Genomic DNA, 27,825 nt, shown 5'->3' on the forward strand with positions numbered 1-27,825 from the left:
TTACAAGGAAAAAAGGGAAAAAAAAAAAAACAAAAAAAAAAACTTGCAAGGTCAAGCTTAGCCACCGAAGCCGTAGAGGGTGCGGCCCTGGCGTTTGAGAGCATAGACTACGTCCATGGCCGTGACCGTCTTGCGCTTGGCGTGCTCGGTGTAGGTGACGGCGTCGCGGATCACGTTCTCCAGGAACACCTTCAGCACCCCGCGGGTCTCCTCGTAGATGAGACCTGAGATACGCTTGACACCACCACGACGAGCAAGACGCCGGATCGCGGGCTTAGTGATGCCCTGGATGTTGTCACGCAGAACTTTGCGGTGGCGCTTGGCACCTCCTTTTCCCAGGCCCTTTCCACCCTTACCTCTGCCAGACATGGTTGAAACAAAGTAGCTCTGACGCCTCTAAGTGCTGGCTACAGCCCCTTATATATCAATTTTGCGGACCTTTTAGGAAACTGAAACGACAGGGGCGGGAACAAGACCTCTGCCCCGCCTCTTCCCTACCTTCCTGGGCGTCTACTATTTACTAGCGAGGGAAGGGGGCAGGGAAATGCAATCAATTCAGTATCTGGCTCTTTCCCGTTTCCTGGTTGGGGTCCAGAGTTGCTGGTTTTGTGATCTGTCGTCCTGCGTCTGTGGGTTTTCTAAAACAATTAATATTGCACAAGTCTCCTAACCACTTTTATCGTTTATAAAAAGAAGCAGTAACGCCACACTTGTCTACAAAAGGTAGAGAAAGTAGAATAGAATTAATTTTAAATATGAAGATACTTTTTAAAATGTGAGTATTAATTCTTAAAACTAGCGATATTTATCGTCAAATTTGGCTGATCATGAACATTTCTATTTGTACAGCATATACATATACGTCGTTATCAGCATTCCTGATACAGAGGAGGCTCTAGGAAGGGGAGCCAACATTAATTGAACTTATATTCTTTCTTCCAAATTTATAAAGCAGCATTTGTGTGGTGAAGATGAAGAATCCCAGGCTTGAAGACCTAATTCTGTTCTAATAAGCAGTATTGTTGGGGATCAAACTGAGACCTTCTGATTCTGGGGTCTTGTGTTCTTGCCACCTACCCCTGAGCTATGTCAGTAAAGCACTGAAGATACACCATGATGAATAAGAATTTGCAAATTAACAGAATTAACAAAAATAACACCAATAGACTGCAATGGTGTCCAAGTAAGAAGGGTGCCTGAAGTGAAGTTCAACACACAGACGATAGGTTGATATGTTTAACAGATAAACACCAACATTTACTCACCTTGCACAAATACACATTGAGTGCCTTCTATGTATTACAGAGGTGATTTAAAAAAAAAATCCTTTCTCTGCTTAGGCAGTCAGAAGATTATTAATTTCCCTGAGTCATAGACTATTTGAGATTTAGCTCAGGTGTAGTTACCTGTGGACCGAAACAGTAATCTCCCCTGCTCTCCTTTCTGAGAAGGGCAGCAAACAAGAATCATTGATTGATTCATTCATTCAAAAATTTAGGATCTACTACAGGCCAAAACTTGTGTACAAACACCAGGTTTACAAAGATAATCATACATGTTCTTTTAAAGAATTCAAAGTCTAGCAGAAGGAAAAGTAAACTCAGAGTGAGGGGTCATGTGTCAGCCCAGCATCCTAATTTCAGCCTAGTAGTGATGGATGGAGCAGCCATATCTCAGTAACATTAGCATTACCTGGGAGTGTGATAAACATACAGAATTTTAGGCTCAACTCCAAGTCAACTGATCTCATAGTGCATTTTTAACAAGATCTCCAATTGGGTGGTATGCTCATTCAAGTCTGAGAAGAGTTGTTTTAGAGCTGCATTTTCCTACAGTAGCCATTAGCTATATGTGCTAATTAACATTAAAATTAATTAGAATTAAATAAAATTAAAAATCAATTTCTTCAGTCACTTTAACTACCTTTAAGTAAATGCTCAACAACCACAGTCAAGGATAGTGGTTGTCTATTTGACAGTACAAATAAATACAGAACATTTCCATCATTGTAATAGGTTATATTGGGCTGTACTATGATAAAGAATTTCTTCTGAAGAACTACGCAGACCAGGAAAAGGAGTGTGAGAGATATCTGAGAATAAGCTTGCTGCAGGAAATAAGGATTGGAGTATTTTTGAAGTTTAATAGAAATTAGCCAACTTCTGGGTGAACCAGATATTACTAATACATAGAGGGATATGTAAAAAGGAAATTGGAAGTTTGAGAATAGTAGTATCCTTTTTATGAAATAAAATTAATAGGATATAGTTGTGCTTAGAGGGGAGTTTCAAGTAGGAGAAGGTCCTCAGGGGAGACCATCTGACAGGAAATTAAAATAAATGTGATTTCTCATTACCCTTCTGAACACACTAGATTCTAACACAATGCTCTATTTGCAATATAGTCCTTATTTTTAATTTGGCCTTTTTAGCATTTCTTCAACATAGTCACTTTCCCCTTTAGACCTTTGACATTTACTAAATTTTGGAGTGGATTGACTCGGTGAGCACTACTTATATTTTTAACAGACATTTACTATACTATGGTGAGTGAAGAGTTAATACCAAAATTGAAAGTACATGAAGTCATGAGACATACATCACTTATCTAACTTTAGTTTTACTTAGTTATTTTTTACATCTATAAAATAAAAATGGTTCAAGTCTTAGTCTAGCAGAAAACCCACTGTTTTAGGATATATACAGAGTAAGGACTCAAAAGTAATAAAAACAACTTTTTTGGTGGGCTACGGAATAATAGGTGAAACTTTTCCAGATTACCGTCCAATGGGGGTGATTCAGGCATCAAGAACCTTGTCCATGTGACAGAGCATATACCTTGGTCTCAAGCAATAAGAATTCCTAAATGTAGCACAGCTCCATCATTCTATAAACATGTGGGGAAGTCAAGTCTCAACTAGTGCCCTCCAGAAAGGGCAGAGATTATCTATAAACAACTAAGGAAATGTCTAATTACCTATAAACAATTAAGGAAATGTCCTAAAGTCCCAGTGTCTTCTCACTTATTTAGAACTTAAATAGCCATGGAAACCAGTAACAGTTGCATAAAGAAATGGGGACACCTGCTGTAGAAAGAACTCTTCACCCACCTTAAACTGAGTGTATGTAACTTAGGGAAAAATTCCAACAATTGTTCTACAGCTGATATTATAACTACAATGATGACCCAAATAGTAAACTTTTTAGAATCTGAATTTTAATTGTATCTTTAGGTCTAGATAGTATTAGGCTCTGGGCTGAAAAGGAAAGGGGCCTATATAATGTTTGTGACCAATTGCTATTGATAGCAATGCTATTGAGGATGACAAGTAGCCCATTTTTCTAGACACATAATATGCCTGCCGTGAGAGAATTGGAAAGCTCTAGATCCAACCCTTTAAGCTTACCTCTTTATATACAGTATTTGTATGAGGTAATTAACATGGTCTTAAGTCCCAGAGACTTGGTTTTCAGACAGTGGCAGCCAATAATGACTATTTAAAAACAAGCCTAGTGATTTTTATGGAATTAGTTAAGTGCAAAGAGATGACATCTTAATGTTGATTATTCTGTCTTGGAGTTATAGGACATTCTCAAATCACCGTTGAAGGCCAAAATACCTAGACTTCTGTAAGTAGGAGTATTTATCAGAAGAAATATAATACCAAAATATCTTTCTTGTTTATTTAATAAAAATAAGATTTAATTTCAGTACCTAAATTATTGGGTGGATAATATTAACTTTGTGCTTAATTATCCAATATTTGCTTAATTCCATTAGCTCTGTGTGTTGCAAACTAAAAGAGACAGAGTAGTAAATTCAGTCATGTTCCCTATGAAATGTCTGTTCAACTTCTTAAGTGGACGTGTTTAGCCAGTTAATTTCGGCTGTGACAGCCTAGCTCACGTTTTGTTAGTGAAAAACCCAAGGAGAGTTATGAAGACTCAGAAAGTGATTTGAATGAGAATTTCTTCTTTCTAATTCTGCGTCCCTTTTTGCAATGTTGAAAAGTTCAATCAAATTTGGATTTTAAATATCACTTTGAAATACAGAAAGTATGTACACAATTCTATGCTAAATACTGAAGTAAAAGTCTTTTGGACAGGTGTCTGTTATTAAGTACTTTAAATTTTAAGGACATGGGATATGAACTTATGATCTTACAATGTTGAGCTCACAGCTGGTAAAATGAGGTAGAGCTGCCATTCTATTGCTTTATGACTCACTTTCCTTCTTTGTAGATGGAGTGATTTATCTCTGATGCCCATTCTACGTCTGAAAAAATCTGCTATAACTGACTTTAAAAGAAAGTTGGTGACTCTGTTCGGAATTGTTTATCTAGAAAACAGAGCCACCGCACACGGCATCCTTCCTCAAACGTTTAAATCATTGAAACACTGGGATCAAACCTAGTTTACACACTGCTCACTTAAATCCTTAAAGAAAAAAAATCTATCTTTTCTAAAATAGTTATCCATCTTATATGTAGAAATTTCTCCCCCAGTGCCAATTCCCAGGGCTGAGTGCAAACAAGTTGCAGGAGAACTGTGCTATTGCTCCCGCGAAAAACCCGGTTTTCCTTGCAAATTTGAGTAAAAATGAGTTTATTTATGTAAGTTTGCAAACAAAACAATGTACATAACAATGCCCTGGAAGAATGATTTACAAAGGAAATAGAGAGAACTAGTAATTTTTAGGAAAATCTGAAAGTTGTCTCAATTTGACTGAAGTTTCAAAGACAGTTGGGGGAATCAGCAAAGTTTCAGGGGGCCAATTTTGAAAGTAGGTATAGCAAACTAGGCAGGAATGAAGCCTGAAGAGTCTCGGGTCAGTTTCCCCCAAATCTTTAATTATTTCGTGCCCAGACTTCTTATATTTTTCTTCTTTTTTAAGGGGCAAAAACACAGCCACTCGGCAGAGCCGAGGAGCCCTTCTTAGCAGCGCGGCTCAGGGAGCAGGCAACCAATCATCACTCAGCGACGCTCTATATAAACCCCCAGCCGGCGGCGCCCGGGACACACCGTTCTGACCGTATAAGCTTACTTTTTTTTGGCTGTTCTGACAAAACAGAAAAATGTCGGAGACTGCTCCAGTTGCTCCAGTCTCTCCTGCACCTGCAGAAAAAACACCTGTCAAGAAAAAGGCGAAAAAAGCGGGTGTAGCTGCTGGAAAGCGCAAAGCGTCCGGGCCTCCGGTGTCGGAGCTCATCACCAAGGCTGTCGCCGCTTCCAAGGAGCGCAATGGTGTGTCTTTGGCTGCGCTCAAGAAGGCGCTGGCGGCCGCCGGCTACGACGTGGAGAAGAACAACAGCCGCATCAAGTTGGGTCTTAAGAGCTTAGTAAGTAAGGGCACTCTGGTGCAGACCAAGGGCACCGGTGCCTCGGGCTCTTTTAAGCTTAACAAGAAGGCGGCCACTGGGGAAGCCAAGCCCAAGGCTAAGAAGGCGGGTGCGGCCAAGCCTAAGAAGGCTGCTGGGGCAGCTAAGAAACCCAAGAAGGCGACGGGCGCGGCCACCCCGAAAAAAAGCGCTAAGAAGACCCCCAAGAAAGTGAAGAAGCCAGTGGCGGCTGCTGGAGCCAAGAAAGTGGCCAAAAGCCCCAAAAAGGCAAAGACGGCCAAACCTAAGAAGGCGGCTAAGAGTCCTGCAAAGGCCAAAACCCCTAAGCCCAAGGTAGCCAAGGCTAAAGCTGCCAAACCCAAGGCTACAAAGACGAAGAAGGCGGTCTCCAAGAAGAAGTAAAGTTGGAGCGGCAATCCTTGCTTTGAAAATCTCAAAAGGCTCTTTTCAGAGCCACCCACTAATTCAGGTAAAAGAGCTTAACCAAGTATGCCTAGCCAAACAAACCACCATAAGACATAAAAATTTTGAAATTTGGCGCCATCGTGTGATTGGCCGGCTCAGATTTAGAGCGTCAGGATGCGCGCGCACTGTTGGGTATACAGAACAGCTCTGATGGTCACAGTCCCCTAGTGAGGTTAGTGGCTCTTAAAAGCCTTTAGCTTACATGGACAAGGGTGATTGATGGTAGTCTTAACCCTCCTTTGCCCTTGGCCTTGTGGGTCTCAGTCTTTCTGGGCAGGACGCCGCCCTGAGCAACGGTGACTGCTCAGCAGCTTGTTGAGCTCCTCATCATTACGAATGGCCAGCTGCAGGTGGCGCGGGATGACGCGGGTCTTGTTTTCGCAGACGGCATTGCCCGCCGGCTCCAGGATCTCGGCCGTCAGGTACTCTAGCACCGCCGCCAGGTATACCGTCGCGCCGGCCCCAACCGGCTCGGGAGAGCGAGTCTTGGCTTTCGTTCGCGCTTTGCACCCTGTTATCCACGTTCAGACATGTTTGGGGGGAAAAATGCAGTCTGAAAAAGGGATTATTACGGACTGGGGACTGTTTCTGAAGTTAACATTCTCATTGGTTTGTAGAGTCTATTGAGAGTTAGCCAATCAGAATGCATTCCTGGACTTATTTGCATGGACTCTAGAGAAAATACCGCACCGATTAGAGGTCGGGATATTAAAACTTGTATATACTATGAAGCAGTTGAAAAGCTTCAATTTTTCTGCTTGAGCAAATGCAGTTTTATTGTGGGGGAGTATTAATGCTATTGGTTATACTGCCTAAATCAGCTTAATTGTTGCTACCACCCTGACGCTAAGGGATAAGTAAAAAGTGTCACACCTGGCGGTTTATAATTTACCCCTTTCTTTTCCAGATTCTTTTCCCCCGTAGGTGTTGACAGGATCAGGGATCCGTGTTTGGCGGTGTACTATCTCTTGGGGAGTTGGGAGGTAGAAACAAAAGAAAAGAAACGAAAAAACACTTTGGGAAGGCAAGGAGATTGGTTAGAGTTCCTGAAGCTTGGGGTAACCAGGGCAAAATAAATAGGCTCTAGAAAGATGGGTTGACCTGAATTGAATGTTAATTACACAGTTTCCACTTCATCCCTGGGCCTGAAGGATTTTTGTTGTTGTTGTTTTGTTTTCTCCTTTTTTTTTTTTTTTTTTTTTTTTTTGTACTTCAGGGGAGGCCACTGGATTTTACTGGCCAATCTTGACCAAAATCTGAGCTCTGCAGACCAGTAGGGGGGCTGTAAACGTGGATGGGGAAAGATTACACCTTTATTTTCGTAAACTCTAAATGCAGTTTAGCATTTCCTTCAAGTATGCCTGTAGGCAACTACAGGCATCACGATGGATTTTGCAGTATCCGTGACTTTTTCAATCACAGATGTTTTTCTATTACTTGCATTGATTTGCAGATATCTTGAAATAAAATTTACATTATTCTGCAGGTTTGAAACTGACATTTGTTATTCCTCGTGTTGTTCCTTGTTAATTGATGTTACTATTGAAACACATTATACATTTTTCAAAGAAATATATTTTGAGAACTGTATTTTAACATTACTAATTTTCTTCCCTGTATTTGAAAACATTGTATTGAGAAGGTGTTTATGGATAATCTGGGGAAACCGATAGAGTCTACCATACAAAAAAAGTCATGAACTCCTGAGCATATATCTCCAGTGCGCAAATACCTCATGGCTGAAAGACTTTATCTTTTCTGTATTTATAACATTAACCTTACCCTGCCCTTCCCCGACCCCTGCCCCAGCCACCTTATTGGCCTTATTGGTTAACAGTTTAAAGTTTCACTATTTAAACTTTCTTTAAAAAAAAAAAAAAAAGGAATGTAGACTGTGATCTTTCTAGCTCTTCTAGACAGGGGTTCATTTTCCCCCACCACAACTGTACCCCATAATTTCTTCTCTCTAGAAGGAGACCCAAATCTCCGCTCTTACTGAGTAATTTGGTTGAGAAGGATATCTGGATAAATGGGGAAATGTGAAAATGGTTACCCAAATGAACCTTTTTGAAAATCAGAAATTGCATCCAGTGGGAAAGACAAGGAGGAAGAGACCTGTGAGGACTTTAATGCCCAAAGTGACAACAGCTTGGCTTTCATTGAAGAGTGATGAGGAATAAGAATTATGTGACATTTAGTGAGTGGTTAAACGGACCATATAGTATCTCTGCAGTCATTACATTTTACGAAGCAATTCTATGACTGCCTCACTATAAAGCATTTGTGGTTGGTATAGCTAAGTTACTTGTTTTAAAGTTAAGAAAATTGTGGCTTATAAAGATGAATTGGCCAGAATCACCTTGTCAGTAAATAGTGGACCTGGGACTCAAATATGTGTTTATTTGCAGTGTCCTTTTCTATGCACTTCTCCCCATCCATTATATCATCTGGAAAAGGAGTAACATTCTCTATTTCATTCATCCAGAAAGGAGTAGAATTCAGGTATTCCTCTTTTAGGCCCTTTATGAGCTATTCAATTAACAATCTGGAACGCATGAGAAGCAATTAAACACGATTCAATCAATGGTGTTCTAGTTTCACTCTGGTTTATGAAAATTAATATTCATATTCCTTTCCCTGGGACAAGCTCTGAGTTCCAAGGAAATTAGAACTAGATTAAATCTTCCATCTCCTCAAATTTTACTTGTAGTTAAATCATGTTAAAATAAACATCTTTGGATAGGTAAAGAAGACAAAGGAAGTACTTGGTAGACTGCAGCAGGAAGATGAGAGAAGCAGGAAGTTCATTCCTAGTACTTGTATTTCATCACTAAACCACATCCCTATGAGGGTCTCCTGAAACATTTATGCTTGGATTTCTGATGCTCTTTTGCTGGAGAAAGGTAGTCTGTCAATTATAGTGGGAAAACCGTAGGTTTAGAAAAGCTCAAGAGATAGACACAGATGGCAAATATCAGGCAGGAGCCTGTGTTGTCTGCAAGATATACAATCAAAGAAAGAAGAAAAAGACACCTTACCATGGCAGGCAAGAAGGGCATGTTCATATTTAACAGCAGGAGGGTACTTATGCATGTGGCATACGTCTGAGCCAAAAGTAAAATTTAGGGGCCAGCCTGAAGTCACTACTTTCTCCCTTCTACTTAATAACTGGCTGGCTCCTTTTAACTGGAGGAGCCAGATTGAGTTCGTGTGTGGAGGCCTTGATTACTCCTGTCACTCGATCACTGAATCAGATAGATGTTTAAAGAAGTCTTGTAACTAACATGTTCTCGTTCTCACCTTCTCTCTTATCCTCTCATATCTGGGATGATTGCATTGTTTCCTAACCAGTATCCTAATTCTAGTTTCTCCAGCCTCTAATGGTCATTCTATGTCTTATGAAAGGATCACTGGTTCCCTATTACCTCAGGTTCAAGTGAGAAATTTATAGCCTTTTTTCATAATCATACTTTCTGTTCACACTGAATAGCATTAATAACTCAAATTTACCTTTTTATCTGGTTTTTGTTTTTGTTTTGGGGATAATTTTGTTCATCTCCAATTCCTTCTTTCTACCTGTGAGAATATCCCTATTTTCATCTCAAGTTGTATCACCGTGAATAAGTCCCCCTATTTAAAAAAAAAAAAATCTAATTTCTCTGATATTTGCTTTGATGACATTTAATAATTGGATACCATTATTATCAATGGAAAATTTATAATGTACCTATTTTCTTTCACTGAACTAAACCCTAGGGCATTAGTCTTCTTTGTTTCCCCACTACTCTGGGTGTGTTTTTAATTAACTGAACTTTTAAATCCTGTCAAGTGGATGGGATTATCCCCAGATAATAATCGGATTCAATGATTTCACTTTCTGTTATTCTGTGCAGAAATCCAAGGGTAATGAGTGCTTTGTCCCATCTATGACACTCCTCCCGATGGCTTGATTTAGGCACTAGCCCCCTTGTTTTCTGAAGTATGCCATTCAAGATGTTGGGTCTACTACAAAAACAAAACAAAACAAAAAATAACACCTTTGGAGTATAAAAGTCTTCAGATGTAAAATACCAATATTTACCTGTGTGCAGACAGGGTAGGTGGAATGTAGAGAAAGAATGAAGTGGAATTTCTGGATTATCTTGATTTTTAGCTATCATTTTCATAAAATGAAGCAACTGTTCATTTATAGATTATATACTTGTTTTTAAATTATGTGGACTTAAAGGCAAACAGGTAAGTCTGAAATGGATATACAAATTAATGTACCAAGAAGTACATATAAAATGTGACATGATTTAGATTTATGATCCCTCCCCAATAAAATAATAACTTATTAACTAACATCTACTGTTAAGTACTACTGTACTATTTTCAATGTATGCCTTTAAAATTAAAGTGTATGTGTGTATATATATATATATATATATATATATATATATATATAGGGTGTGTGTGTGTGTGTCTTAACCGTCAAGATCATTGAATGATGGGCAGAAAAGCTGAAAATTGTCCATGTTAATGTTACATTTTAATTGATGTGCACTGGTTACATTTCTGTGCAATTGGCTATAATTATAGGGCAGAATGCAATCATATATGACCTTGTAACATTATCAAAACTCATCCATTTCCTTTAACATATCTGAAAATATGAAGATAAACACATCAATCTTCCTATGTCAGTTCTTCCAAGGAATAAAGCCTGAGGGGCCACTGCTGAGGATCATGCAGACGCTGTTTTATATAGTAATGCTTAATGGAAAAAGTGTTGGTTCTACTCCTTACTATCTGAAACTTTCTTACTGTTTCCTTATCTGTAAAGTACTAATAGTACTGATAGAATAATAATTATGTATAATAGATAATATTAGTACATAACTATTGAACTTACCTTATATTTTGGAGGCTTCATAGAGTAATGCATGGTTTCTGGCCCACTCAATAATGCACTAAATACATGTTGATTATTTCTACTTAATAAAACTACATACTATTAAAATTATGTGAACTCTATCAATCTTTAATTCTGAAATCAGGAATGCCCTAAATGGTAATTCCTTTTTGATAATTTTTTATTTGAAATTCCAATTTGACTAATTTCCCCAGGGTTTAATTTAGGCCAGGGACTGTTCTAGATGGATTTAATGATATGATAATATGTTTTCTGTGCCCTTTTGGTCCTCATATCTTGACGTTCAATATATGGTGAGACAGAAACAGACATTAAAAAACTTGCTGTGCTGGAATCTCAAAGTACAGGATATGGGAAAGCACGTTTTAGTATGGAATGACTTTATCTAACGTTACAAATATGTAAAACTCCATTATTGGAATTATAAATAACTATTTTTTCCATATTGACCCAGATGTGCCACTTTTCAGCACTCAAGTCTCAATGTCTGACAGATTTCCAAGAATAAAGATTTCTTCTATAAAACCTCCAGAAGCTCTTACAATGGCTAACTTGGCCTGTGTATCTATTTACAGCTTTGTTTCTGTTAAACTTATCAGACTATCCGCCTAGTGATTTTCAAGGGGAAACAACCCACTAAAAGAGATAAATTAATAGAAGCCTCTCAAATTTGTTAAGCATAGCTCACCCATCTTGAAACTCAAATTTGCTGAAGTGTTTGAATAGACATAAAATCTTTCCAATCAGTATACAGTATCCAAATAGTAAGAACATTTCTACATTTCCAGATAACAGTATGTATTTTTTCAGAGCAAAATTCGTGATTTATTTTGCCTCCAGCTACCACTTTAGAAGTAGTGAGGAATTTATTTCTTCCACGGGAATGGAATATCTATTTAATACAGAATAGTGTAACACTGCTGTTTTGTATGGATGAGAAGAAAGCGAGGATAGACAATTTTCTGCAAGAGGGAACTCTCAAGCTTCCAATGGATTTTCATGTGTTACTGACAAATGTGAGGTACTTTCATGAGATTTCATTTGGATTAAGATAATTTAGGAAAACAGACTCCTTTTAAGGGTGTCAGATTTAACGGCTCATTGATTCCTAGGTTCTTCATGCAGTTCATTCATATCCAGCTACTTTTGTTGGTTGTTTTGGACCTTGTAGATCAGACTTTGGTAAAGACCGCCACCAATAAGAGGTGTCAAGACCAAGAGTCTTTCCTTTTGGTGCTCCATCCAGCTAATAACGTAAGCCTTGATCCGCTTTAAGGGTGGGGTAGTTATATCCTTGACCACTCTCAACAGGGTTCTGTTGGTTGCTGTCGAGTTGGGTCTCACAATTGTGAGCAAGGGCACCCTGGTGAAGACCAAGAATTTAGCCAAAACTAAATGCCCTACATAATACAGGGCAAAATACAGTTGTCCAGGTAAAACACCGCGGGGACAGTTCTTATGTTTAAAGATTCAAAAGTACATAGGCTTTTTAGAGAGCTTAATTCTAGGACTCCCTCCATAAAGCTCTGAGGATTGCACTGCGTTCGTGTGCCGTTGACAATGTAAAGTATTATGGCATCTTTCACTAATTTAAGTTATTGGCTCTGAAAAGAGCCTTTAGGTTTAAGATTATCAATCGCTAAGAAAGACAATTTATGCCCTCTCCCCGCGGATGCGGCGGGCAAGCTGGATGTCCTTGGGCATGATGGTGACACGCTTGGCGTGGATGGCGCACAGGTTGGTGTCCTCGAAGAGCCCCACCAGATAAGCCTCGCACGCCTCCTGCATCGCCATCACGGCCGAGCTCTGGAAGCTCAGGTCGGTCTTGAAGTCCTGCGCGATCTCGCGCACCAGCCGCTGGAACGGCAGCTTGCGGATCAGCAGCTCCGTGGACTTCTGGTAGCGGCGGATCTCGCGCAGGGCCACCGTGCCGGGCCGGTAGCGGTGCGGCTTCTTCACGCCGCCCGTGGCTGGCGCGCTCTTGCGGGCCGCCTTGGTGGCCAGCTGCTTGCGCGGCGCCTTGCCGCCGGTGGACTTGCGGGCTGTTTGCTTGGTGCGAGCCATAATGGGATGGGAAACCCTGGTCACAACTCAAAGTGTTGCTGTTCTTGTTCGTATTTATAAAGGAGTTCTCCTAATTGGCCCGAACTTTCAAATTCCCCGCCGTTACTTAAGTAACAGGACAGGGCTTGTGATGGCTACCAAGTCTCACTTTAAAAACTCTCGACCTATTTAAATATCCTCTGTATTTTCTCACTTAAAGATCTCCATTGTTTATTTACCATGTATTACTGATATTTTATATGTGCCTTAATTGTTATAGTAAAGAGTGCTACAGCTAAGTTTTACAGCAACCTGGATCTTGGCGGGAGACCAAGCTACTCTTGGAAGATTGCAGAACTCAGATTTACTACACCACAGTGCCCAAAGAAGTTAACACTCCAAGCTCTGGATCCCATCTGTAGGTTTACACAGGCTTTTTAGGCTACCAGTCAAGACTTTGCAACATTTTGCAACATCGTGCAACATCCTATGCAGAGTGGGTGTAACAAATGGACCAATCAGGAGTGAGCTTTGGGAACCAATAGATTCTTAAGGGTTAGTTTCGTTCTCCTAGAAGCAAGCCATTTTACAGAAGCACAGAAGCGAGATAATACAGCCCTGCCAGGGAACCAGATGGCTCCAGCGAGAAAGTAGTAGTCCTGCCTGTGGGTCCTGCTGGCTTTTCGTGGGACTTACCACCTCTTAATTAGTTGTTTGAATCCCCTTTTTCAGGATTAAGTTTGGGAAGAGACGAAAACTAAAGTTCCACAGCCCTGAGCCATTTGATCCAGTCTAGTTCCGTCCTTTATCATTTATAAACGATTCTGATTTTGAATAAACGCTTTATTTTAGCAATCTAAGCACCACATCACATAATTCACAATCTTTCAACAAACATGCACCACTTCCAGACCCTCTATTCCTTGGAAACATAAAAATAGTGCTGCTGTTGAAATGTGACGATCCTTACTTAATTCTTGAAAAACCATAAATATTTTCCACTCTGATCAAACCAGACTGGGAATGCCAATGGCATAATATTGAAAATATTTAAAAATTTAGCTAGTTTTTGATGTTTTTTTCCCTAGAATTACTAACCTGGATAACTGCATTTTCGCAGAAAACTAGTCATAAATTTACATAGGAGTTTTGTCTCTTCAGTTCCGGATCTAGGGAGAAACGAGTCCCCTAAATAGATCCTTATGAACAATATATTAATTTAATTTTTTGCACTATTTTGAAAACGAGAACATTTTTTTCTGACGGTGAAGAATCTACAGTTAGTTCTACTTAAACAGCCAATCAAAAAGTAGGCTTGAAATCACCCTATTTGCTTAAAAAGTTTCTACTGGCCGCTTTGACCCAATCAGAGATTGAGCTACATTAAGCACTTATTTGCATAAAAGTGTTACAAAAATAAGTCAGCACTGCAGTCACTACTCAGTAAGTTTGGTTTGTATGAGAACGTTACACCGTAACTCAACCGGCTAAATCAGCTTGTTCTCTGAAGAAGGGCTCTAGGAAGGCGGTGACCAAGGCTTAAGAGAAGGACAGCAAGAGCGCAAACGCAGCCGCAAGGAGAGCTATTCGGTGTACGTGTACAAAGTGCTGAAGAAGGTCCACCAGGACACCGGCATCTTGTCTAAGGCCATGGGCATCATGAACTGAACGACATCTTCGGGCGCATCATGGGCGAGGCAGTGCGCCTGCTGCTGCCGGGAAGCTGGCCAAGTACGCCGTTGTCCAAGTGCACCAAGGCTGTCACCAAGTACGCCAGCTCCAAGTAAATGTGTTTGTAGGCAGTCAAATCCAAAGCCTCTTTTCAGAGCCACTCACGCTTTCACATAGTGTCCTAATGCTAAATGCTGTAGTAACTTTTAAGGTAAAGTAATTCTGTGTTTAGAAATTCCCTATCCTATGCTTTTTTTCCCATTGTAATTCCTTCAGAAGCTTATGCTGCTTTACTGGAGTAGAAATAATTTTGGTAGGCACAGAGCAGGTAAGTGAGCTTGAATTAAAGAGTGACAAGTCAGGAGGGAAGGTATACCTCAGGCCTTGGGTTTAATCCCCAGTACCTCTGTTAAACACAAGTAACCCTAATTTACCCACTCCCTCCAGAAAAAAACGAGAAGTCAGTTTAGTGCCTGAACTCTGTTAATTTTAGTATTTTAGTAGGTGGATTGTGAAACAGTGTCTTGAATAATAAACCTTTATTTTGCAAGAAATTAAGGCATTTTAAACTAATTAGGAAAAGGGTTATGTACAATTTATACTAAAAGGGAAGGAAGAGGTGGCTTCAAACAGACTGGAAACAAAGCCTTGATTTTTAGGTAGTATTCTTAGCTGACACCCAAGAAACCCGTTTTGGACAGTCTTCTTTCCCTTGAAGAGGCTGATAAGAATCATCAACAAAACAGAATTTTCAGCTCTAGGCTTTCAAAATATCTTGAGATTAAGGATCACACGTGCAGGCTACCTGTAGTGTCGACAGGATCCCTTCAATTACTGTCCTCACTTTTGATGGACATTTCATCTGCTGGATCATGGAGTTGGGGGAAGTGGTGTGTGTTGCAAAGTATTCTAAGATCACAGATCTGAGTGTGCCTAACATTCTTCCCTAAATGAAGTGTGAGTGGAAGGACTAGGACTCTGAGTTCATTCATTCATTCAGTGAGAGCCTGTTATGTTTCAGAAAGTGACAGGTACTAGTGAAAGAGCAGTGCAGGATAGAAACAATCCTTTCTCCTCATAGGGCTCATAGTCTAAAATGAATATTTAGACAGTAATCAAACTAACAGATGGAGAAAGCATGGGTCTAAACTTTAGCATTGCCAAAAGCTGAATTGACTTACCTTAAAATTTTCAAGTTCTCTGGAAGGAAAGTGAAGTAAAAGAGATGGCAAGGGAAGAGGAGACAGCAAGAGAGAGAAAGGAATCACAAAAATGTGCATAGTTTGAGTTTGTATTTATGGACTACAGTTAACAGGTGTTATATATTTACACTTTCATGTGACCCTGTTTTATCATTGGTTCACGAGGATTTTGAAGTCCTGCTGTGCTTAACTGAAATAAATGCAGGATCTTACTGAAATGTAAAAGGGAATACTGTAATAGCAAATCTTGTCCATTATTCCTTTTAAAGATTTTCTTTAATAAGTTTTTTTTTAAATATGCACCTGTGTAAGTTAGTATGAGATACCTCTACAAGTGACAGACAGCCTAAGTTAATCACTTTAAGCAAAATAAAAGTCTGTTTCTCTCCATGCAACCTGGAATGGGAGCTCCACTCTCCTTAGGGAACTCATCTCTTCCTATGCATAATGTGTTTGCTCTATTATTTGAGAATATTCTCAAATATATTCTACTCTTGAATTCTACTATGAAAGATCAATCCAAGAACATGCATCATTGGATGCATGAAATTCATAAGTGTTAAGTAGGTAATTCATAGGTAGGAAACATATAAGAAATGTTAGGTAAGAAAGGAGTTTATGAGATATAGACAAAATTCAAAAGCTGTACTTACTATAAATTGTTTAGTATCATATGAGACATGTAAGACAGAGGTAGTAAGTAGAGCTTGTGTGTGCTACATGGAGGTAGGAAGAGATGAAAGAACCAAGAAGTGACAAATATTTGTAAGATATCAAATATTCATGTGGTACTCAATATTTATAAGATCTTGAATTCACTATGCATTGATGACTCCCATTTTGGCTACAATTGCCCTCTCCCGACAAAATGCACTTAAAAGACAACGTTGGTCTGGATGTCACTAGGGTCATATATTGAAGGCTGTATACTCTGCCCGGCATCTCTCCAGTGGGGTCCCTGATCTCTGTTTTCTAAAAGGAAGTTCAGTCACTTGTTTTAATTTGGGGGCGGGTGGGGTGGGGAATTAGGTTTATTTTTTTACTTCTATTTTTAATGGCAGTACTGGGGACTTCATGCATGGAAAGCATGCGCTCTACCACTGAGTTATAACCTTCCCTCTCCACTTGCTTGTTGATGAATCTGACAGCCTGTTGTGCCATTTTTCCCAGAGCACAGAGTGCCTCATTCCTGATCTCAACCCAGACTTCCTTTCAGGGTGTATTGAAGGTCACAGACTGCAGTGGTTAAATAAATGACTCAAACCTGTAGAACCAGATGGCTAGCAACACTGTTTAGCTGGCAAAGGCTAGAGGAAAAGATCTTCCTCCCCAACAGTTTCATAGTTATCTGGGCAAATCCTAAAGGACATCAGCCTCCTGTCCTATCCTTGAACACCCAATATGAAGTATTCAAAAAAGATGTGATATCTCAGTTCTATGCCAAGAATCAGCTCAAGATCAGCAGTTGGGAACAGTTATCACCTTCATAATACAGAAATAATTTTTTATTTTAATTTTGTTTTATTTTAAAAATCCTGGGTTTGGTCATCAAATCATCACCATCATGAAGGTTTTAATATAGACTTCTATTAGCAATGAGCCAACAGATGAGCAGTTTTATTTATAGTTGGGGGCTCATCAATATTAATGCAATGTAATTTATTAGAAATGTAATTTATCAGAAAATTTGTTACAGTGTATAAAGCCTTTCTAGAAATATCACATTTAGATTCTGTTTCTTCTGAAAAGCAAAATAATGATGGTGATTATTTGGAACCTCAAAATATCTTGCTTTTTATTTTAAATAAATTATCACATAATTAATACTTTTTCCTTAAAGGCTGATATCCTTGAATCAGGCTGGTTGTCTTCCATGGGGTTAGTACTCATCTCTTCCTGCCCCTGCTTCAGTTTGCCATCTAAATTGGGTGTGCTCAGGAAACTATATCAATACTTTTGAAAAATATGAAAAAATGTATAAAATCAGTGCTGGGAACTCCAGCTTGAGAAAACAGATAAAGGAATCTGGTTTTGTCTAGTTGGTTAACAAACCTGTGGCCATCACCCCAAGTAATGCTCCCAACAGAGGATCTGAGCAATCAGTGTTTCATCTCTTTGACATAATCTTACAGATGGTTGAAGACACCTCTCCTAGGCTTCATGCTTCTGGCCTTCATGTCTCATCTCACTTGTGATGTCTACCCCACCCACTGTATTTAAATTACAACTACCCCCCACCCATTTCCCACTCAATTGCAGTCCTTAATCCCCTTGACCTGTTTTATGTTTTTCCTTTTTACTGACTATTTTTAAGTTTGGGGGGCGGGTATTTAGCTTTTTTTTTTTTTTTTTTTTTTAATTTATTTTAATGGAGATATTGGGGATTGAACACAGGACCTCGTTCATGCTAAGCACTTGCACTCTACCACTGAGTTACACCCTCCCCCTACTTTGTTTCCTTGATCCTCTTTACCTACCATAGCATGGTATTTGTTTATATTTGTTTATAAAAATCCCTTGCCTGGTCCCTGAAGACATTTGAATTTGCAATGCAAATAAATCAAGCTTGTTACCTGAGGATCAAAGTTTGCCTGTGGCCATTAAACCAGTCAATTGAAGACCCAACCCTATGAATCAACTTTAACCTCAAACTAATAGATTTTCTCTTTCCACCCAGAGTATGAAATGTCCCAGGTCAGCTAATATCTTCAAGGTCTGAATAGCACAAAACAGAAATGAAATGGGACCCTAATTTTTCAGCGGAGCACAATTGAGACTGTCTAAAAATAAACTAGAAGCTGCTGACAAGACAGAAGGATACAAAAACTCCTATGTTCAGCTCCTCCCAAGGCCTTGCCTCTCAGAACAAAAGCGAAATTCCTTTCAGTGGCCAGAAGCCCCTACATGATCTGGCTCCCAACTCTCTACCTCCATCTCCTCCTAATGTGCCCCACCCACCGGGTACAGCCACCCTGGCATCTCAACACCCCTCCTCCTCTTTCCACAGACTGCTTCCTCACCTTTCAGCTCTTTGCTGAAAGAACAATCTTAGCACCGTCTTCACTGGTCACCTCAAAATTTCAACTCCCCATGACACGCCATATTCTTGCTTTATTGTTCTTCTCACCATCTAATGTGAAGGAAAAGCCCAGTTGGGCTAACAAGCTAAGTCACAAATCTAAGTGTAACAAGTATTGGATTACTGACCTGAGTTCTGCTGGGCTAACTTGTAAATCTAAATTAATAAGTGTCGGTTTGCTGATTCCCTGTTCATGTTTTTGCTAGCCAGCTGGATTTTCAAAGAAACATATCTGGCCTTAAAATGTTGGTTTGCTGCCTCACTGCCTCTACTTTTGTGATGATGATGCTGCTAAAGCTGTTCCATGCCTATTGGCCGAATACCCCAAGCTTGTACTTAACCCTATAAAACCTCATGCGCACGTCTTGGAGGTGCTCAGGGCTTAGGAGCAGAAGCCCCTCTGAGCCTGCCGGCATAATAAATCTAAGTACTCCAACCCTCCGAGTGGTGCTTGTTTCTTGGCTGGCCTGTCATTTCCGTAACACTAACATATGATGCAGAATATTTATCTGATGTATTGTCTGATGTATCCGATGTAAATTCCACAAAAGCAGAGAATTTTGTCTGTTTTGCTCTCCGAGTATATTCCCAGTGCTTAGAACAGCCTCCAGCACATTGTAAACTCAACAAACATGTGGAGTGAATACGTTTTAAAATTCCTCACCGTTAAGAAATGTTTGTTGGGGGAAGTAATCATGGCATCAAAATAGGTTTTAAAATGGTAGGTGTATATTAAAATAGAGAGGAAATTACAATAATCTTTATTGTAATAAAGCTTTATAATAATCAAGACAATAATCAAGGCAGAAGAGGTATAGAAAAAAACATATTTGGCCAGTGTTGACAATGTTGAGGCTACGTAGGGTTTATCAATCTATTATCTCTAATATTATATATTCTGAAAAGTTGCATAATAAAACAGGTTTTTAAAACAATATAGGGAGGGAGGGACATGAAGGTACATCACAAAATGAAGGCTATGGAGAAAGACCACCTGAAGGCCCAAACAGGACCTTGTGCTAATCTGTACAGAAAAGGCCCAATGTGAAAACAGAGAGGTATCCACTGGTTGCCTGTGAAGAGTCTAGGGTAGTCTTGTTCCATCCCTGAAAACCTGGTAATGTCAACCACTGAAAGCAGCTTCATTTCTCAGTATAGATTCACATTAGCCCTGTCCTCAGAATTGGCTGTAAAAGCCACGTAATATTTGGATTCACTGTAGTAAGATAAAGTGATTATAAACAAGCCAAAAAGTCCCTTTCGAGACTATATTCTTTCTGAAGGCAAACTACAAGGAAAGCATGATTCATTTAGGTAAACTGAGTCAAACAAGACTTAATCACCATAAGATTGGATTTTATGTAGCCTCTAGTCTTGGTCCTCACTACCTATTGAAAGCACTTGAGTTTTAATAATTACTGTTGCCTGGGTCCACACCATAGTTATTATTTATACTGATTGGACCCCAACCAAAAATATTTTTATAAAACCTCCAGTTGACTGTAATGTGCAATTAACATTGAGGCCACTGATCAATGATGAAAAGAAGCTATCCTAGGGGCACCTTGTTATGTGCAATTGCTTGAGAGCGATTTCATTCTATTACATAAATATGTGTAGTTTGAAATGCTTATTTTTGATGAGTCAACAGACAGACTGTTTTTCTGGGTGAGACCAAAATCACCATTTTAAAAAAAAAAATAGGCTTCTTAAACTAGCATTCTTAAGGATCGACTGAGGTGAACTTATTACAGTGTAGATTCTGACTCAGTAGACCTGGGTAGGGTGTGAAAATCTACATTTCCAGCACATTTTCAAGTGATGCCCATGCTGCTGGTGGTAGACCACATTTTTTGAGTAGTGAGACTGTAGAAGCCAGCTGGGCTCCCTACGTCGGGTTCTGCCACCCGTCTTAAGTGTATTTAAAAATCTTTCCCGAGTAGTCTAACTTCTCATGTGACAAGTTAACTATAAACAAAACAGTGCTCTCATTGTTCTCTGTGTAAAAAGACAAACATTTCACAGGAAAAGTTTCACTTTGCAGAGATTGAAACAATTTGCACAGTTCCAGACACTAAAAAGCAACCAAAGCTCTATTTCCCAGTTGCATGGAACACAGTTTGGAAGGAATAAACAGCAAATCCACACTCACCTTTACCGAAATTCAGGGGATAACACTTACTTTTCATAATCCACATGCTCAGATAACCTGATTATCACATCACACTGATTTCTGCCCCTTCTAACGACCTACAGAATGTATCAAGTCCTATTTCCCACCAGCCAAAGTTGTCTTTTTTTAGCATGTAACCTACCCATCGATGCCCAGGAGGGTATTTAACTGAGACTGAAAGACACTTCGTATCAAACCCCACATGAAAAACAAATGTAGCCAATAACCCAAGAAAAACACCCCACACCAATGTCCCAGGGCAAAGCTGCTTTCAAACATTCAGCATTAAATCCTTAAGTTGCCACGTAAGACAAACTTAGTGACAGCTATTTTAAAGAAAACGTGGGTGGCTCTTAGAAGAGCCTTTTTTGAGTTGGATTTAAACAGATAGAAGAACTTTATGCTCTCTCCCCGCGGATGCGGCGGGCAAGCTGGATGTCCTTGGGCATGATGGTGACACGCTTGGCGTGGATGGCGCACAGGTTGGTGTCCTCGAAGAGCCCCACCAGGTAGGCCTCGCACGCCTCCTGCAGCGCCATCACGGCCGAGCTCTGGAAGCGCAGGTCGGTCTTGAAGTCCTGCGCGATCTCGCGCACCAGCCGCTGGAACGGCAGCTTGCGGATCAGCAGCTCCGTGGACTTCTGGTAGCGGCGGATCTCGCGCAGGGCCACCGTGCCGGGCCGGTAGCGGTGCGGCTTCTTCACGCCGCCCGTGGCCGGCGCGCTCTTGCGGGCCGCCTTGGTGGCCAGCTGCTTGCGCGGCGCCTTGCCGCCGGTGGACTTTCGGGCTGTCTGCTTAGTACGAGCCATTGCAGGAAGTACGGAGAAAACGCACAACTTGACGGCTTGAGGAAGAGGTTGCCTTTATATACACTCAGAAACATTCTGATTGGCCTTGCGGTTTTTCAAAAGTCCCGCGAAATGAAACCATTGGCTGAAGCGTCAACGATGTGATTGGTTAATGACTACAGATTCTGATTGGATGAATTACTCCACATTCCAATCCCTCTCTTCGTTATAGTCTACTAACCATAGGAGCTAATTTTCTACTGTTCTAGTTCAGCTCATCTCAAATTGTAAATAAGGAGCCACTTCGTGATTGTGGAATATGCCAGTTCTGACTCAGTAGATCTATGTAATGTGGCCTAAAATTCCAAGGACCAAGCTTTTGAGAAGAGATTTAGTTTTATTGTTTTTTCTCAGCGGTTGCTTTTTCTGAACTGAACCTGGAGTCCCCTGGACTGCCACTTCCTATCTTCACTCTGGGAAACCACAGGTAAAGCGATTGGGCTAGAGGTGATAGGCAAACAGTGCGCCAAACGATTGACTTTGCTGTAGTGCCTAAATGAGATTATGGTTCGGTTCAGAATTTGAAAAGCCCGCGCTGATCTTTGATTTGCCAGTGGTTCTTATTTTGCTATTTCAATGTCTTAAAGATATCCCAAGCTACCAACCCCACCCGCCTTTTCCGCAGTATAGAAAGTTCCCCTTCTCGCTAAAGATCTGGAGACTACTCAAGGTTTTGTAAACGGTACCAAAACTTGCTTCCTCACAACTAAAACCCGTTTACGATGCTATTTTCTCGTAAAACTCTCGTATCCCTGAACCACATTCCAAGCAGTCATGTGAAATAGCCAAGATAATAACACGTTGAATAAGCTGTATTTATATCCAATGGCTTTAACTGTTGAAGGCTTATAAATGTGAATGGAAAATGTTGCCTGTCATATGTTAAAAAGGATGTTTGGAGGCCGCTCTCCCTTCTGAGTAAAATGGCCCACATTCTGGGTCATTCTCTCTTGCCTTAGAGATGGCACTTGCTTTAACACCCCCAAGACTCTTAGCCCCTTTGGCCTTATGAGTTAGCCCGCACTGTATGGAGTTATGTATCTTTCCGAATAAATCTTTTACTCAAAACAAAAACGTAGCTATCAAGCCACTACAACCATGATGCCAAGCCCTCAGCCACCACAGCCACCTCCAACGGTGCACCCTGTGGGAACTCAAGATGGTTAAGAACAGCATACTGGCCCTAGATAGATAAGGTGCATAAAAAAAAAGAAATTTCAGAGCCCAGACCCTTGCATCTTCCCTTACATAGAAAATGCTAAGTTCATTACCCTGACATAGCTCGTTTTAATTAATGGTAGTCTTTTGATGTTCCCACTACCTCGTCTTGGTTGCAAAAACCCCTATATCCTGGCTCTATCCCTTTCTTCAGGGCAGTCTCTCAGATCTGAGACACTGCCTCCCGTGCTTGAAGTCCTCAGAAATCTCACGAAATAAAACAGAATTCTCAGCTTCCGGCAGTGTCTTTTTTTCCCTAGCGGGCAGGCTAAACCAGTGTTAGAATTAGTTACAAGCTCTCAAATGTGAAAACATGGATGGCTCTGAAAAGAGCCTTTGGGTATAAGGTTGTAGCTGCACGCACGATATTTAGGTAAATTCACTTGCCCTTAGCTTTGTGGTGGCTCTCAGTCTTCTTGGGCAGCAGCACGGCCTGGATGTTGGGCAGGACACCACCCTGGGCGATGGTGACTTTGCCCAGCAGCTTGTTGAGTTCTTCGTCATTGCGGATGGCCAGCTGCAAGTGGCGAGGGATGATGCGCGTCTTCTTGTTGTCGCGGGCCGCGTTGCCCGCCAGCTCCAGGATCTCGGCCGTCAGGTACTCCAGCACCGCCGCCAGGTACACAGGCGCGCCGGCCCCAACCCGCTCGGCGTAGTTGCCCTTGCGGAGCAGGCGGTGAACCCGACCCACGGGGAACTGGAGCCCGGCCCGCGAGGAGCGGGTCTTAGCCTTGGCGCGAGCCTTGCCGCCCTGTTTTCCACGACCAGACATAATGAAATAGCACAGACAGGTTAAAAATCCAAGAAAACGTTACAAAACGTAAGAAACTAGACTATTATACACTGCGGCGGTTTGGTAAAACAGCCTGTGCTATTGGCCGAACCCAAATTTCAGCCAATCAAAAGCCAGGTCTAAACGCTTCTAATTTACATAGGAAGTCTGTATTTGAAAGGTCAAATTACGTAAGGGTGAGCGAAGGAAAGAGCCAATGAGAGTATGGAATAGATAACAGCCTATCAGAGGTTAGGGTGCTGAGAAGGCCAATCAGAGAACGTAATTCTGCCATCCGTAATTTGCATATAGGCCAAATAAATACTAAGGCTATGTGCTTGTGGTTGTATTTTACCAGTGTTATTTTTGTGGTGGTAGTTCGGTCTTATAATGCCTGAACCAGCTAAGTCGGCTCCAGCCCCGGAAAAGGGCTCTGGTTATTTTTATGACACAAGCTCTGAAAACAATAGGAAGTTACTTTGTAAGAGATTCATCAGGGAAACCTCCAGCGTCTCGATGAACCTGGAAGAGGATGGCTAAGTTGTCTCATCTGTGGAAAAGTCACAATTTACATCTGTATAATAACCTTACCCATATGAACTGTGCTTCTCATGGTTACCTTCTACAACTGACTCCCCACCCCCAGCACCTTTTGTCTTTAGTTGAAGATGGTATTTAAGGCGGTGGCTTCAGCTATTTCGTAGATGTCCTCAGTTTGCTGGGTATCTCCAGGGTATACAGGAGGTATACATGTTGCTACCTTGTTTTTCCTCCTGTTAATCATCAAATGGGTCAGCCAAAGAACCTCGAAAGGAAGATTTTCCTCCCTACACCTACACAGATTTTTGTGAACATCAAACGAGTACACGTTATAGTGATGCTTGAAGAAAATTCCCTAAACCCCACGTATAATTAAGGCACTCCTTTCTTGCTCTTCAAAGTTGATTTTAAATACATTTTAATACCATGTGTTCATGAAATCCATAAGCATTTTTTAAGGGGCAACCCTCCAGGATATGATACAGTCCTGAATGTTAGATTGGGGGAAATTGCTTAAACCCTGTGAGCATTTCCTTACCTCTGAAATGGGAATAATAATTAGCAACTGTATGGCATTGCTGGGGTGATCAATAGAACACAGGTAAAGCACTTAGGACGTTGTCTGCACAAAGAAAGTGCCTCCAAAATAGTAGCTGTTGCTAAAGCCTCTGGTTGAAGTGCTTGGAAGGTGCCCTTGGTCCTGCCCACTTTGGAATTTCAGAATCCTGAGGCTTTGAATGAAGTAAAGTAGGCCTCAAAGCCAGTAGCATTTGACACCAACTAGGATTTCTTTGTCTGGCAGGGTGACCAACATTCCAAACCCCTTTTAACAATCTAAGCCCCTCTTTTAAAATCATCTTCCCCTGAACCGTTTTGAGGACAAACTAGTGCCTGTGACTATAAGACTTCCCTGCTTTGGCCAATTCAAGCAACGTGTGGCTTATTTTCCAGGGATCTTTTCATGTCTCACCAGGACTAGTGGTACCTCTTTAATAGATGTGTTGGGTTATAAGGAAGGTTATACAGGAACTACTCACCTCCACTTGCCTCTCAGACCTCTTTTCCTTTTCCTCCACACCCTCTTGCCCTCCATCTGCTCAACCACAATAATTACTTGCTACCTCTAGGCTTTCCTTCTTGGTCTTCTATTAGGAACTTCACTTTCTCAATCTGTTTTCCCCTCATCACTTATAAGCTCGCTATTACCATATCATTTAAAATATCACCTCCTTCCTCCCCACACTAATGCCTTCCCCAGCTTCATTGGATTTCATAGCACCATCTGACACACCATGTTTTATTTACCTGTTTTGTTTGTTTCCCTACCCTGACAAATAAAAGTTCCAAGAATACAGAAATATTCAAATGTTCACTGCTATAATTCTATAGCATCAAGCAGTGCCTGGCACATGCTATGTGCTTTGTTTTGTTTGTTAATACCCTCATATGAATTCATCTCCTCAAATTGATACCTTAGCTCCAGTAACATGATTCATTTCATATTTAAGCACTGGAGTCTGTATCTTTAAAACAGACAAGATTCCAAATGACTCCACTGCCTTCTGGCTATCAAAGTATCACCCTACAAATTAGTTGCAGGCCACAAGGAGGAAAACTGATTTTACGAGGAAACCAGTAAGTAACTCTAGGCCAGTGCTGGATCCATCATCTTGAATCTGGATAAGCCTGACATCAAGTGCTACTGATGTGGTACAGTAGTATTTACATAAAAATCTTTAAACCGTTCCTCGACAAGAAAATTAACATTTCATTTCATTTAAGTCTGAAAAAAATCACTTCTACCTTGCAGGGCATACAGGGTACAGGAGTCAAGGATAATGACCCATTCGGAAACAAATGAGACGAAGATAGTCTGCAGGCCAGGTCTACAGCAAATCAATGTCTAAAAAATAAGTGTAATCGAGGAAGACAAAACTTGTAGATTGAGACATGAGACAGAGCCAAAGGCATGATTGGACCCTCCACTTAGCAAACCAGGTATCTAAGATGACATTTGCAGCATAACAAACATCTGTTCATCTGAACTGAGTTATTAGAAGTTAGGGAATTTGGTTTTAGTTTGAGTGATTATATGGGAACTATTTAACTATTTTAATAGTGCATACTTAATGTGACGTAAAATATTGAGTGTATAGCTTACTTAACTGTTAAGTTCAGCTGGCATTAATGTTAACATACACTAACCACTTTTTTAAACGCTCATTAGAGGAAGTCAGAATATAGGGGTCTCCCCGCGTATAAATTTTCAATTTTCCCCCAGTGCCTTTGGTACAAGTGTGTTGGTCGGCAGAGCCGAGCAGCAGCGTCACGCCACACGAGCACAGGAGCGCGCTCCTGCCCAGGGGAACGACCCGCCCCACTCGAGCTCTCCTCTTCCGGCCGTAGGTTCCCGCCGCGGGTGCCCTTTGTTCCCCGCCTTCGCCGCCATCTTGAGCATGGAAGAAAGGCGGGGGAAAGGCAGCCTCCAGTCGCTACATCGCCGGCAGTTTAAGCCAGTCTTTCCGGTATTCGAGAACGCTGCATACATTCCTAACCCGGAGTAAATCTTTCTGGGGCAGATAGCACACACAAGCCTTTTCACTGCCACGTTAAGTGTTATAGTGCGCAAGACTATACCTAAAACCACACTGCAGCAAGATACCTCAAGCTGAGATACTCACCTTTCTAGAACATAAACTGCGATTTAACGTTACCCTTTGGCGACAAAAAAAAGAAAAACTGGGTCCTAGAAAAAAACCACTTTAAGGATTAAGTGTTAGGCTCCTTTACCGAAAGTTGTGGGCGGCCCTGAAAAGGGCCTTTGGTGAAAAGTGTTAAAGATTGCTGAAAACAGAAGACTTAACCACCAAAGCCGTAGAGAGTACGGCCCTGGCGCTTGAGCGCGTAGACCACATCCATGGCCGTGACCGTCTTGCGCTTGGCGTGCTCAGTGTACGTGACGGCGTCCCGGATCACGTTCTCCAGGAACACCTTCAGCACCCCGCGGGTCTCCTCGTAGATGAGGCCGGAGATGCGCTTCACACCACCACGCCGGGCCAGGCGCCGGATGGCAGGCTTAGTAATGCCCTGGATGTTATCTCGCAGAACTTTGCGGTGGCGCTTAGCACCCCCCTTTCCAAGACCTTTACCTCCTTTACCGCGCCCAGACATACTAATGCTGCTCAAAGAACTCAACAGACAGAGTCTCGGAAGCAATTACCTTTATATGCGTGGATTTCGGACCGAATTGAGAACTGAAAGCGCGCTCGCGGGCACTTTCATTTAGCCCGCCAGCCCCTCCCCTTGCGACCCTAGTTCTGGGTGACGTCACGACGACGTAGTCCCCGCCCACCTAGTGTGTCTTCTGCAGAAGCCTCTCCAGCCTAAATGGAAATTTTCGGACCTTTTTTTTTTACAACTGCATCAGACTACAAAAATTAACATTTCTTATTTATTATCTTTTGCTATTTGGGATGCTTTGTGATGATTGCACAGGAGATTTGGCCCTCACGACTAGAACTGCAGCAACTTTCGTTGAAATGCGGAAGCCAACTTTGCCCT

General features: G+C 41.2%; 4 protein-coding genes and 1 pseudogene across 4 annotated transcripts; 2 read left to right on the forward strand and 3 right to left on the reverse strand.

Annotated features, from left to right (window-relative positions):
* LOC105089173 (uncharacterized) lies at nt 1-27,510 on the reverse strand. The gene is made up of 3 exons (XM_064476034.1): nt 27,150-27,510; nt 21,367-21,730; nt 1-385 (listed from the first exon to the last, which is right to left on the reverse strand). The coding sequence occupies exons 1-3, from the start codon at nt 27,433-27,435 to the stop codon at nt 58-60; spliced, it is 978 nt and encodes a 325-aa protein (XP_064332104.1). The 5' UTR covers nt 27,436-27,510; the 3' UTR covers nt 1-57.
* Nucleotides 5,005-19,149, forward strand: LOC105089175 (histone H1.3). Its single transcript, XM_064476012.1, has 2 exons — nt 5,005-6,246; nt 18,312-19,149. Exon 1 carries the CDS (start codon nt 5,075-5,077, stop codon nt 5,738-5,740), a length of 666 nt encoding a protein of 221 aa, XP_064332082.1. The 5' UTR covers nt 5,005-5,074; the 3' UTR covers nt 5,741-6,246; nt 18,312-19,149.
* Nucleotides 12,372-12,797, reverse strand: LOC135318563 (histone H3.1-like). The gene has a single exon (XM_064476019.1). The coding sequence runs from the start codon at nt 12,780-12,782 to the stop codon at nt 12,372-12,374; it is 411 nt and encodes a 136-aa protein (XP_064332089.1). The 5' UTR covers nt 12,783-12,797.
* On the forward strand, nt 13,251-16,620 carry LOC135318648 (histone H2B 1/2/3/4/6-like; annotated as a pseudogene).
* LOC105089172 (histone H2A type 1) lies at nt 21,699-23,841 on the reverse strand. Its single transcript, XM_064476021.1, has one exon. It carries the CDS (start codon nt 23,722-23,724, stop codon nt 23,332-23,334), a length of 393 nt encoding a protein of 130 aa, XP_064332091.1. The 5' UTR covers nt 23,725-23,841; the 3' UTR covers nt 21,699-23,331.
* Nucleotides 27,511-27,825: the final 315 nt, after the last annotated feature.

Source organism: Camelus dromedarius, chromosome 19, assembly GCF_036321535.1.
Source record: "Camelus dromedarius isolate mCamDro1 chromosome 19, mCamDro1.pat, whole genome shotgun sequence".
In the NCBI taxonomy this organism is placed as follows: domain Eukaryota; kingdom Metazoa; phylum Chordata; class Mammalia; order Artiodactyla; family Camelidae; genus Camelus; species Camelus dromedarius.

Bases quoted from the DNA above. Each gene is read 5' to 3' on its own strand.
- LOC105089175 (XM_064476012.1), top strand. From the start codon at position 5,075: ATGTCGGAGACTGCTCCAGTTGCTCCAGTCTCTCCTGCACCTGCAGAA.
- LOC105089172 (XM_064476021.1), bottom strand. From the start codon at position 23,724: ATGTCTGGTCGTGGAAAACAGGGCGGCAAGGCTCGCGCCAAGGCTAAG.
- LOC105089173 (XM_064476034.1), bottom strand. From the start codon at position 27,435: ATGTCTGGGCGCGGTAAAGGAGGTAAAGGTCTTGGAAAGGGGGGTGCT. The intron at 21,731-27,149 runs GTACTCTCTACG...CTCTTCCTCAAG, and splicing joins CGCGCTCAAGCGCCAGGGCC to CCGTCAAGTTGTGCGTTTTC. The intron at 386-21,366 runs GTGCGCCATCCA...GAGGCGTCAGAG, and splicing joins CTCTTCGAGGACACCAACCT to CTACTTTGTTTCAACCATGT.
- LOC135318563 (XM_064476019.1), bottom strand. From the start codon at position 12,782: ATGGCTCGCACCAAGCAAACAGCCCGCAAGTCCACCGGCGGCAAGGCG.